This window comes from Candoia aspera, chromosome 6 (genome assembly GCF_035149785.1).
Source record: "Candoia aspera isolate rCanAsp1 chromosome 6, rCanAsp1.hap2, whole genome shotgun sequence".
Lineage (NCBI taxonomy): Eukaryota > Metazoa > Chordata > Lepidosauria > Squamata > Boidae > Candoia > Candoia aspera.
The window spans coordinates 29,844,409-29,858,270 of record NC_086158.1 but is presented as its reverse complement, the minus strand read 5'-3'; the positions used below and the strand labels follow the sequence as shown (position 1 = coordinate 29,858,270).

Below are 13,862 nucleotides of genomic sequence, written 5' to 3'. Positions count from 1 at the left end.
GAGACACATGTCTTGCCCCATTCACCAGAGGCTGATGCTATGCTCTGTGTTAACATAACTTTTGAATTCTGAACTGGCTTGTGTTTCTTCTTAAGATAGCATTGGAATCTAGCTTCAATCCATTATTGCCAAATCTGGTTTGGAATCTAATACCCAGTACCAGAACACTAATTTTTAAAGCATTATTTCTTTATTTATTCATTAGCCTCTTTTCTCTGGTTTCTACCAGAGTTACACAAGGTGAAGTTGAAAGTCATGATTCCAGCTCCTATTACATATTTAATTCACCTCACCCAAAATTTTCTTACATACCATCATAAAGTGTAGCCCATCCTCATAGTTCTTCTGTACTACCCATTTTGGTAGTAAATTAATTGTCCGACTGTATTTCTGATTAATGTAGGTCTCCAGTGCTCTGATATTCTACAAGTAAGCACCTTTCCTGAATGAATCATTAGGATTTGACTTTTTTTTTCTTAACACATGTTTATCATGAAATTAATACAAAACCCTTCCAGCTTTCTATTCTATGAGGCTGCTGATGCACATTAATGACATAGTTCAAATAAACTTTAATTGAAGGACGCTCTCTACAAAATATAATGTGTTACAGGCACAGGTTGCATGTCCAAATGGGTGAAGTTTAAAAAACTTAATAAATTCTTAACTGAAATTATAAAGCAGAGCTAAAAATGCCTATATTATTAATTTTTAATCAAGATTTACTGATTTGATATGAAATCTGGATTATGGAAATATTATTGAGCCTGAGTAATGAATGAGCCTGTTTGGTATAATTATTTTTAATTATTTTTAATTGTCAATGTAGTTGTTTTATTGCTTTTTAGCTGTTTAGAGTTGTGTGTTAATTGGGCAACCATACTAATTCATATAATAATTGATAGATAAGCAAAAGTAAAAGTAAAATGTACTCTGCAAGTGTTTCTGCTTAAATAATTTTGGTATTGCTGGTTCAGTGATAAAATGATGAAATCCTTTGATAATTTAATGTAAAATAATGAAAAGATTTAGCTGTTTACTCCCATGTTTATATAAAACCCAGTTCTTAAAGTATTTACTCAAACTATTTTTATACATTAAGAAATAATCATTTTTGAGAGATACTTTGGATGAACAATTTTTATATTTGTAGGGCTAATGATTTCACCAAAACCAGAAACCGCACTGGAATTTTCAATAAACAAAAATAACTCAAGAAGCTATAATTATAATCGTTATGTAGAAGCCCTTCATAAATTTCTAGGAGGTATGTATACTTTCTCTCTTTTCCAAGTAATTTATATAAGCTACTGAGGGACAGTAGACAGATAACTTGTGTCATTCTTTCAGTGGATTGTAATTTTTTCTAGCACTACACTAATAATTATTTGTAAAAACAGCTATATTTTTGATGATTAAGTAGTTTTCTTAAGGTTGTCAGAATTACTGATTTCTGAAAAGCAATTTTTCTGTGAACTGGTAAAGATATATCCTGAATTTAAAATATGGCCAAATTTGTTTACATTCTGTGCTAAAAAATAAATTATTTTGGAAGCTTCTGGAACATTAATTAGATTGACTTAAGGCCAATTTAATGATCTGTTAATATTATTAAATTTGCTAAGATGAGTATTTATTAAATTATGGCTTGATGTGAAAATGTAAAGTAATTTTTGTTGCTTTGCTTAAGAATATCTCTGATCTATACTGTTTATTAACAAACTTTTAATAGGGAGGAAGGAAGGGAAAAAGGACAATTAAGAGTTTGCTGATAAAAGATAATAAAATCACTTTCATCACTTCTGTATTGCAGGCCCTTGTAAGCTGTGCAAGGGCTTTATTATGCAGCCTGCATTTGATTAGTTTAACCCAAAACCTGTGCAGATAAGATAGTATGCACTCCTGCAGAACTCTTCTCAGGTATGATACGGTCACTGCTTCCTATGCATATTTAGGGAGAAGTGAGTTGCACACCGTTCAGAGGCACTTACTTCAAATAAATGTGCAGAGAGCTGGAAGTCTTAACTGTGCAGTGTTTAGTTGAGAAAGGAACATAGGAAAGTGCTGAAACAAGGGCAAGGAAGGGATGTCTGAGAATACAGAGAATCAGCCTCAGAAATCTTGTTCAGAACTTTCCTGAAAGCAGATGATACTCAGTTTGGCTGTAGTTAGCTTCATGTGTTGAACACCCTCATATTTTTGTATTTTACATGTTGCAGGCATGAGAAAGTAAGAGGGCAGAGGAAAGTCAGAGGGCAAGTAAAAGTGACAGAAAGTGAAAAAATGAGAGGAATTGTCAGAGGATAAAATACAGAAAGATGAACAAAGGTGGCAAAGGCGGTGGCAGGATGAAGGTGAAAGGAGAGATGAATAGAAGGTAAACGAGAGAAAAATGTGAAAGAAAAAAGAAGATAGAGGAGAGAAAGCAAACTAAAAAGTGAGCTGAAATAGATTTCAGTGATTACAAATGCCTTTTTGGTAAGGAAGTGCAAATGTGAAAATACTGCTTTAATTGACATTAAATTATGTACAGGATTACTTGTGCTGGAAGAAGTAGGTCGCCAATACCACAGCGTGTGCTATATATTAGACATTAGCAAATACGATATTTCAAATGTTGAAACCATCAAAGCTGTTGAGGCAGCATTCCAGTTATAAAAAGCCAATAAATAAAAAATATAGATAGATATATGCCTGAGTTGAGCACGAAAACTGCTCTATTTTACAACTTCATAAGAAATTCCATTAGAATCCATGGTTACAATGTTGCAGAACTCACATTGCTAATGTGGAGAAAAAATGAACAATTGGACTAAAAATAAGAGACTTCTATTGCAAACTGCAATTAATATGGATACTGAAATATCTAGTAGCGGCGTCAAAATTGAAATCTAAATTTTTGTTGCACACCACAGTCAAATATCTGAGAACACTTACAATGATTTAAGGCCATATAAACTTATAAAAACTAAGACATTTGCAATACATTAAGAGGAATCAACAGATATTGTGTACAGGTAGTTCTCATTTAATGACCCTAATTGGGACCACTGACTCTGTTGCTAAGCGACACAGTCATTAAATAAAAGGTCACATGACTGCTCTGCTTAGCAACGGCAGTTCCAGCAATTCCAGTTGCTGTCATTGAGTGAACCCCACACGGTCATTAGGCAGAAACCCATCCAGATCCAAGCCATTCTTGGGAAAAGGTAAGGGACAACCTCTACTTCAACTCCCCCCATCCATCATCTCTCCCTCATCTCTGCCCTTTTGGCTGCCCGACTACCAGCTGCCCCTCTGCTGCCATGCCCACCGCACCACAACCACTACTGTACCAAACAGTGCGCAGTGTGGCCAGCATGGCAGCAGCAGACAGGGCCGGGCAGTGGGGGCAGCAGGTAGGTGGGTGGCCAAAAGGCAGTAGTAAATGCAGGTGGGCCTGAATTTTGTTCACATGACCACAGGGGCACTGCAACAGCCAAAACTTTAAGGACCGGTTGCAAGTCCCTTTATTCAGCTCCGTCATAACTTCAAACAGTCACTGAATGAATAGACATTAAGCGAGGACTACCGGTATTATTCTTGCATAGTTGAGATATGTTTCAGAAAAAGAAATTAAAGACATATTAAAGATATGTTTCAGAAAAATGAAATTAAATTTTGGTTGTCAAAATTATGTCAGCAAATAATTTTGGGGCAATTTCATTCTAGAAAATTTATTGATTTACCTTGTATTATTCAACTAAAACGGATTCATTTGCTTCATATACAGAGAAATACAGTACTTAAACAGATAATCACATCAGGATTTAGAGAAACATGTAGAAGTTTTTAATATTAACAGTAACGTGTGCAATTTTGAGACTTCTTATACAAAAATTTGTTCTCTTGTGTGAAACAAGTCATTGGCTCATATTTTTTTATTTGACAAATTAGTCCTGGTTTTGAAACTGGCATACCTTGCAGGCAAGTTTAGTTGTTTGAATGAGCTGAATGTCTCAATATAAAGAGAAATGTCATGTTTCTTGGTAATGTAAGGAAGATGTATGTTCAAGAAAATGCTAGAACAATTTCACAAAGAAGTTGTAATGCAGCATATGGACCAGTTTGGTGCCTTGTACTCCAAGATTTGTGTGAAGATATGAAATGGAGTAAAATTGCCTACAGTGTGGGTGTAGACAGACTGAAGTCTGAGATTAATTAAAGAGAAAATTCTATGAATTTATGGCACAAAATTAAAGTTGTAAATTCAGCAGCGAATTATATTGAACTTTTGGATTTCTGTTAATAAAAAGATGGTAAGTGATGCTGTATGATTCTATTACTATTCAGTGTAGCTTATCTTTGAGCATGTCTTTGTTAAATAAAATTAAGGACAGCCTTAATAGTTACATGTTTTATTATGAACCAAAAAAAAAGATCCAGAAAGCATTCATTGTATTCCAGGAAAGTACACTGAATCAAACACTGAAAGAAAAAAAAATACCATCCATACTATTTGAATTATCAGACATTTTCAATTACTGTAGTGATTATAAAGCAAATATTGTGCATTGTTTGGAAGTTAATCTAATTTTTCTCCTTGGTAATTCCCCTAAACACATGAATTTTGGAACTGGGTCTGTGCTCAGGCTTCAAATGGATCCCAGCTCTTGACAAGTTGAACACCTCTGCACAGTAATGTTTTTTCAAAATTTGGAAATGAGTATTTTGAAAATGTAAGTTTTCAAAATTTGGAAATGAAAGGCTTTCATCTGCTAAATGATTCTGTAGTCTGTATGTTTATTAAATAGTAATGTCATGCACTGAATTGTTTTTTCTAGCATATAATGAATCAAAGCAAACCAGAAACATTTGGTGTTCTCCAGGGAAGCTCTTTGACCAGAACTCTGTAAATAAATCGGCGTGCCAGTTTAATCGTGATAACCTGGGACCATGCTCTGGACTACAGGATGAAAATTTTGGTTATGACAGAGGAACACCATGTGTTGTTATAAAAATGAATAGAGTAAGTTCAGTTACTCTTTTGGATTTCATAAGGCTTCCAGATTTTCCTGCGGAAAACTGTTGTTCAAAATTTGTAGCTGGATGCTATTTGCTTGAGGGTAAATTTCTGTGTGTGTGTTACTACATGCTCTTAGAATTCCTTCTTTTCTGAGCTTTCCTGATTTCTGTGTTGAGGATAGGAGCTCATGGGAAAGATTTAGCCTGCCTATGTTAGAGCTTCTAATTCAGAGTTTTTATATTAAAGTTGGATGGCATTTTACCAGTTATTCCCAGTTGCTTAGGAAATCATGTCAGTTTTGTGCTTAAAACACTAAAGTTCAAATTGTGTGTTTCTGGGCTAAACAACAATAATATTATAGTCAGGAAAGAACAACTCACTTAAGTACATCACACAAGAGATTATCTACTGATCAAAAATGTTCGTCGCAAGGATACCCAGTATGTATTTCTATCAAACACAGATGAATGTCATTTGATTTCTTTAAAATCTCTGCTGCACACTTACTTGTAGTTAAATATTTCACTTTTTCAACAGTTTAACTATGTGTTATGTGACATGTTACTTGTCTGTGCCTTCTGGATTCAGCCATTAATGTTATGTGCCTAATCTGAAATAATGAACTGCTGTTGCTGGAATTGTCACATGGAAGGGAAACATTCTTGAGTGCTTCTGTGACTGTACTTTAAAACAGGATTATGTTAAAAACACCTACATCTGCAGACCGATAATTATTTTCCTTCCTTGCTGAGAACTTTCTGCCCAGCAACAATGCAGACTTAACGTAACTAATGAATAAGGTGCCTATTTGCTGTATACCTTACAAAACTGTTCCAAATGAATTGGTATCCACACTGAGATTGTTGTAGAGTTTAAGTTTTGTATATACATCAAACATACATATTTTTAATAGCTGCAGGGACATTAGTACATGTGATATATTGGAATTACAGATATCCGTTAATGTACTGAAAATAAACAGCTTTGACATGGTTGAAACTTAAAACAATTTTCATTGCTTATTACCTTATTTATTATTCAAATTTAATTACCGCCCATCTCCCCCAAAAGAGGGACTTATACTTTGAATATACTGATTTCTAAAATGGGACACAGTAACCTCTGTGTAAACTATACCACAGAAATAGTTATATAAAGAAATATAGTTTCATTATATTAAAATTAAAAACTTCAACTATCAGAATGTGTTATCATGTAGTTTATTTTTAAAATGTATTCCACCTCAAGTTATATAACATTTTTTCTACATTTCAGATAATTGGATTAAAGCCTAATGGAAAACCATACATAAAGTGTAATTCTAAGGTAAGCATTTTAAAATAAAAATGTGCTCATTTTTATGTTATTAAAGGGGGAAGTAGTTTGATATAAATTAGTCTTAATTATATTATTTCCCTGTATTTTAGATCTCTGTTCACTAATTTTAAAATTTTATGTTACAGTCTCCATTTAGAAGAGATACCGTTTCTTCATAATTACTTGCTTTTTGTTTTGTTTTATTTCATTTCATAACCAGCATTTTGTTTTTCTCTCCATGCTGCAAATGCATCTTACACAATATATTTATGATGGGTAAGAAAATGAGCACTGAAGCAGAATATGAAATCTTAGTGTTTGCACTGTGAAATTGTTCACTTGTACTCATTCCATTATTTTCAAAATTTATTCATTATAAATGTTACATGTCTTGAAAATTTTTCTTCTAATGTAAATGATTTTACATATTCAAATCAAAATCCACCTTCTACTTTATACTGAAATATAATTGTATGTACCTGTACTTACACTCCTTTTAAAGTCTTTTCCTCTGTAACATACATTTATTAAACCAGAGTGAAAATAATGCTACTAGTCAGCATCCCTTTCTGACCTTCAGGGTCCCCCTATAAATGAATATTGCCAAATCATCCTTGCCGGGGGGAGTGGGGGCAAGCTGCCGTAAAGAGGGAAGCCTGCACAAGGAACACCTGTCGTTGGGCTCTATCCTATTGTATCTAATGGTAGGGATCCTATTTCATCCCTTAAATCCTCCTCAAAAAAAATGCCTGCCTTTGCTGTCTTTGGGAATATAACCCTTCAGGGTATGCAAAACCTGAGGTAATCCTCAGACCAGTGGACATTGCACACAGCTGTATTTTATCTTTGATACTTTTTCAGATAAATGCCACTATACATTTTCACAAATACATGCATAGTTGCCATAACACTGTTCATCAATATGGTGCCAGCTTTTATGAAATTCCTGTTTTGATGTGTGACAAGTCCTCCATTTGTTCTGGCTAGTATATGGCTTCTAATGATAAGAATTATTTCTAATTTTTTTTTCTATTCCTGTACTTCGAATCATAAAAAATAATTGGGTATAAGCAGCTTAATGTCACAGTCTTTTATCTTGTCATATCTAAGGGTACTTCAATTTGACATTTGTAACATCTACTGTTAAGTTTTATGCATCCTAATTAATTTGTTAAAGAGTTTTAAATATTATTATAGAATGTTTATTGTTATATATAAATCTTTCATTTGCTCCTGTAATCCAAATTGCTTTCAGAATTGTTTGAGAATATTTTGTCATATTTGGTAATGTCATTCTTTAATGCAGCATTTTTATATTTATTCTTATAGTCTTATTTCAGATGTAAGCAATTTGGTTCTTTCATTTACTTAGTCAATTTTTATCAGCCCAACTAACTTTGGGGACATAATTTGCATACTGTTTCATTGCTCACATAAAATGTCTTATTCATAGCGACTTTTAAAATCTATTTGTACTTGAAAAATCCAGGAAAAATGGATAAGTAATTTATTTGTGAATAGTGATGATAGAATTACACATCAAAATATACAACTTTATTCTTAGTTTAATTCACTATACTTGTTGCTTTACCTCCCAAAGCCAAGTAATGGGTCAGAGTTTTTTATTGAAACAGTAATTAATTATCAAATGTAATTCAGTTAATAATTCTGTCAACATTCTCTCTGAAGTTTTAAAATTTATGTTTTTTAAAATACATAATCGGCAAATTGCCTATTATAGGTACATTAATACTCTTGTATTAATGGTGGTGTTTTCTTTTTCATTTATAACTGCTATAGGTAAGATTTCATATACAAACGTTCAAAAGTAAGGAATCTTGCAGAACTCTTTTATAAGGTTCTGTTCATCCCTATTTTGGCACATTCAGATTGGTAACTGGAGCTCTCAAATCAACATATGTGAATAAAAGAATTGTTTTGTCTTTGGTTTTGATTAAAATTGTACTTTAGGGTTTTTAATACCTGGTGTTTTGATTATCTGCTCTGTGATATCTGATATTAAAAATACCAGTTGCTCCCTACAAGTTATGAATTGGGCAGTTGTCATTTGACATTTTTCTAGTTTCCTGAAACGTTCTGATCCTGGTCTAAAAACTCTCAAACTTAGCAAGTCAGAGATGGTATACATGAAGATTTCCCTTCCCTCCAGGGTTAAACATACATAAATTTTCTTATATGTGTGAATTTCCAGTTGTTAGGGGTAGTTTTCCCTTCCCCAGAAGCTCTTCTGTAAATTTACCTCACCTTTGAAGGATGACCACCACATGGAAACGTATTTTTTCCTCACAGATCTCTCTCAGTACATTTTCCTCACAGATCTCTCTTAGTGAATTTGAGCTTGTTCTATAAGATGAGAAGTTCATAAAGAAATTGGAACAGACTTTGAAAGCTTGCTAGACAATACTTTACAAATAAGTATGGCAAAATTATATTGTTCTAAAATTAACATATTTCCCAATTACTTTTGTATGCTGGCTTAAAGTATACATGTATTGTACTAATGTTTAACTGACAAATTTCTGTCCTGTATAGGAAGAAGGCAAGGCTACAATAACTTATTTTCCTGTTAATGGAACAATTGATTTGATGTATTTCCCATATTATGGAAAACGCCTACATGTGAGTATATGTCTTAATTCTCTGTCTGATATATTTGCTTTGTTCATGTCAATACCATTATGAGAACGTAACTGGATTCACTAATAATTTTGTTCTATTCAACTTCTACTAAAAATTAGGATGTGCAGCTGTGGGATGCCCCCTTCTTCTGGAGCAAACAGGCAGGATTCATTGCCTCTCCTATGGAGGGGGTATGGCCCAATTCCCAGCTTCTGCTTTGTGAGCTAAGCAATCTGGTCTTGCTGGAGCTCCTAAATAGCCAGTCTTTATACCTATAGAGAATACGGCAAAAGCTAGGCGTTTTGGGAAAACATTAAAGACAATTTTGATAAAGACAAAAACGAAGATTACAGATTGAAATCCTTTGGCCTTTTTATTTCTGTAGGGCTTCAGGTACATGTAAGTTGTAGACATGAAATAGAAATAGAGACACAAATTTCTATAAATCCATCTCTTATGCTTTTATATATACCAAAACTCAGATGTAAAACATACTTGCATGGCAGTCCAGGAAGAGATGGCCACTTCCTCAACTTTGTTCAAATTTGATAAGATACCATGATGAATCATTCATCAGAATTATATTTTCAAGAGATGTTCCTTAAAATTGACCAAACAGCCAAGAAACAAGTTAATTACATCATTAGGCTCTTAGGAATCCTTTCAAATACTAGAACATTTTCAAAGCTACTCAGCATGTAATAGATATCAAAGTTATACAGCCAATTTCCAAGTCTTAGGCAGATCTGGATTGTACAGGTAATCCTTGCTTAACAACCACAATTGAGACCGGCAACTTACAATGGCAGTTGGGGCAGTTCTGGTTGCTCTCATTAAGTGAATCCCACATGGTCATTAAGTGCGACATGACGTGATCACCATTTGCAACCTCCTTCTGGCTTCCCCATCGACTTTGCTTATCAGAAGCCAGCAGTGAAGGTCGCAAATCACAATCACAATCAGGACACTGACCATCATAACTGCAAGGACCAGTTATGAGTCTTTTCATTCAGTGTGGTCATAACTTTGAACAAGTGGTCGTTAAGCAAGGACTACCATACTCTGTTTTCTTTTTCATGTCCAAAATATATGGAAGTCTAAAGGTTATCCCTGGACCTCAAAAGATCAAGCAAATACCTTGGTAAAAGATATTTCAAAATGAACAATCTTTCAGTCCAAGATGATGATGATGATGATACTTTTTTCTGGCTTCAGTCAACTTCCTTTTTCTCCATATATGGCATTCTAGTCAGAGCATCTTCTAAGAGGAATTGTCTGGGCAGCGTATAGGCCACCCTAGTATATTATCACTGACATGGTTTTGGATGAATTTGGAAAAAAAGTATGATCATACAGTCAACCAATTAGAATTCTGGGGAATGTGTTGTAAAAACAGTTTTCTACAGGATATTTCTGTCCTTGGAAAGGAAGGTAAAATAACCATCCTTAATCACTTCCCAGAAGAGGCTCAATTTAATAAAATGATAGCTTGATTTTGGGGAGTGATGGTATTTTGACAGGAGTTTGCAGTTCAGTTGCAGTACCCATAGATTAATGCTTCAAGGGGTCATCTGTGCATTCGCACAACTGCCTTCCCTTTCTCCCTCTGAGTGGATTCTTTTGGCTATGACTGGAGATATACACATAGGCTGGGTAGAGGCTTTTTTAGAACTTTACTGTGCTTCAGAATTCCCCAATACAAGCCTCTACTCCCTTTTTCTCTACTGTTCCTTGTGAGTGCAGTTTATTTCACATAGGGTAAACCTCACCCTCCCATTTACAGTTACCTGGTTTGGCCAGGTAATCAGGCCATTCAGCTTTGACTTACTCAACCCTTTCTGGCCCTTGAAATTCTCAAAGTTTAAAAGGGAGCTCAATCCTTGTCTCTTGCTAGGTTTACTTGGCCACTTTGGGGTTGGCGTAGTCTTGGCTGGTTGCCATGGTCTTTTGTTGTCTGGCTAGCTGCTGAGAATCAAGCTGAGCTCCCAAACTGCAGCTTATTGCAGCTCTTGTCCCAGTGGCTGGATATTTGGGACAAGACTTGCTGCCTTTTAGCAGCAGCAGCTGTTGCTCTTGGTCACTCTGACATTGCCATCTCTGCTTCTTCACTCAGTCCTTTTCCATTCTCTCCTCCTGTTTGCTTTTACTCCCCACCCCCACCCCCAGTTACCTGTCCCTTTTATCCAAAGGACTTGGGTAGGGGAAGGTGGGTTAACCTGGCCAGCTGTGGGTATAGTCATGTGCTCAAGAAAGCCAGAGTGTGGCTGAATATGCCAGCCACAGGTGCAGTTGTGTCTCCTAAGGCTGAACAACCAGATCCTGGGAATATTGATGGGGATGCAAGTAGGTGAGATGAGCTGGTCAGGCTCTTCTGCTGCTGCTTTCCCAGCAGGCTGGTTGCTTTTCTCCAGCACAAGTTTGGGAAGGACAGAAAATGAACATTTCAACTGGCATCAGCCATGCCAGTTGGGCTCTTTCAGGGCAACCCCCTTGAGGTGGAGAGGGGCTGTGTGAATCAGCAGCAGCAGCTGCCTTGTGCCTTGTTCTGGACTCTTTTCTCCCACCCATCCCCTTCAGCTGCTTCACTTGGTAGATTTACCTGTTTTCTCCCTGGGCTAGCAGTCTTAGAGATCTGAAGGGAAAGAGGGAACTAATTCCAGGAGGGTATACATTTGTGGGGCTTCCTGTTCCATATTACTCTAGAAGGCATGCAAGCATGTATGAATGCAAAGATGATCACTTAAGAAACATTTACAAATGAGCAACTTGTACTTTTTCATGTATTATTTTTTAAATTGCAGAATAATTCCTATGTACCTCCATTAGTTATTATATTAGACTAAGTTTTTTTTTTTTGGAATGTGATACTAATAAACTAATAAAATATATTTTATGTGGAATACACTAATATTAGTATACTAGTAATAATACTAATATTGGTATATTAATATATTAATAAAATATATTTTATGTGGAAATCTATCTGCATAAATTTGTATATTTATTTCTAGGGAAGTCTTTTGACAGTCAAAATGGTAGAAAATGTTCAGTAGTACCTACTGATTTCATTTTATATTTCTATATATTTAAAATAGTTATATCCCACACTTTAGCTGGAAAGGCTCCCAGTACAACTCACAGATCAATAACAAGGCAATTCCTATTCTTAAGGTTGACTACCTAAAAAGCTACATCACAGTGCAATAAGAAAAAAGGGTGGCGGGAAAAGAAAAATGAGAAGACTTATAAGCCAAATTCTTAGTAGGTCTTAGCTTCTCCTGCCACAGGAATGGTTAAATGACTTCTCTGGAGGAGCCAAGACTGACAGTGCTGGCTTCTTAGGAGGGCTGATGGTTGCTTTACTTTCCTTCTTGCCTTTCGCCGTAGCTTGAATTATTCTCAGAGTTAATACTTGAGGACTGTAATATTTGTGCGTGTTTACTTGGAAAAATTCTACTGAACTAATATGTGTTTGGCATAGTTAGTCACATTTAGGATGACCAGGTTTTTAACCAAACTTAAACAGTTATAGCTTGTTTTAAGTAATATTAAATCTGTGCTTCTATTTGAAAAAAATACAATTTTTATTTCTGCCTCTTTTGAACTAGCCTGACTACTTACAGCCACTAGTGGCTATTCAACTAGCATTTAACACAACCAGTACCAAAGAAGACGTAACAATTGAATGCAAGATCATGGGAGCAGCCAACTTAAGAAATAATGATGAGCGCGACAAGTTTCTGGGACGGATTTCGTTCAAATTTCAGATATCTGAATAAAAGTCACCAATATTGCCATAAAGTCAACCTTGTCAGCAGGACCTGCCATTCTGAAAGATGAGTCCATCCATAAGAAGCCTGGGATGGAACAAGGCATTCAGGGTAGCATAATGTGCTTCCAAATCATGTTTTCAATTTGTCACAACGTAACTGCCTATCATGCTTTTGCTTGCCCTATTGGACCACTGTACAGATACTTTAGTGACTGTAAATAGATTCCAAACATGTAGTCGTGGTGGTCTTTGACCTGTTCAAAATGTGGGCTTTATCCCCAAGTGAGTGTCTATAATGTATGTGCTGTGCTATGTAAATATTGTATTGGTTTAACACTGGTTAACTATCATATCAATACCAACACAGTCTTAGAGTAAGAAGTAAGATGATTTCAGACTATCCAATCCAACACAATGAATTAAGTTTGTGCAGAGATGCCTTAAATCTTATATTGGATGGGAGGTAGTGGAGAGCTTTAAATGGATTTTAAGTGTTAGCATTGATTTTTGACATTATTTAAATACTGAAGTAGTGTGTTGTGCTTATTGTGCAAGTATTGTGTGTACATGCAATGTTTGGTCTAGATTTGATATTTTAGTTGCGAAATTATTGTGTTAAATGCTGTTACATGGAGCACAGATAAAACCAATACAATGTCACTTTTTAAAACTTTTTAATTGAGAATTATCAATATGAAACAAGTTCTTTGCAATGTGTATGGTTTAGAGACTTGGTAACAGTTGTATTATAAAGCTGCTTGAAAGAAAAAAAAGACCTCACAATATGAGACTAGATGTACAATTTCCAATAAAAAAAAAATCCAGAATGGAGAAATGTCTGTTTAAACATTTTAAAACTCAGTAAGGACTGTCCCGATTAAACATTCCTTTGTTTAATTTATATAGTTTCAGATGAATTTTGTTCTCTGTAAGTAGTATTTGAATTTAGTTTTAATTTCTATTAGGCTCATTCAGACTTAATAAGTTCTGCATTTCAAGATTTATTTTAAAAACTTCTCTCTACTCCTGGATATGTTATTAATGTTTCTTTCTTCTTTTTTTTTCATCCCAGGCAGTTTAAGAACCAAAAATAAGTGGTTCAGAATGTGCATTAAAATACACCCATTA

The 13,862-nt window shown here is 34.9% G+C and overlaps 1 protein-coding gene across 1 annotated transcript in view; it reads left to right on the top strand.

Moving 5' to 3' along the window:
• ATP1B3 (ATPase Na+/K+ transporting subunit beta 3) overlaps window positions 1–13,635 on the top strand; it is a 34,870-nt gene extending 21,235 nt beyond the window's left edge. The window contains exons 3-7 of the mRNA XM_063306649.1: window positions 1,154–1,267; window positions 4,824–5,008; window positions 6,281–6,331; window positions 8,876–8,962; window positions 12,571–13,635. Coding sequence (XP_063162719.1) covers window positions 1,154–1,267; window positions 4,824–5,008; window positions 6,281–6,331; window positions 8,876–8,962; window positions 12,571–12,741 — 608 coding nt within the window. The 3' untranslated portion in view covers window positions 12,742–13,635. The remainder of the gene's footprint in view (window positions 1–1,153; window positions 1,268–4,823; window positions 5,009–6,280; window positions 6,332–8,875; window positions 8,963–12,570) is intronic.
• Window positions 13,636–13,862: the final 227 nt, after the last annotated feature.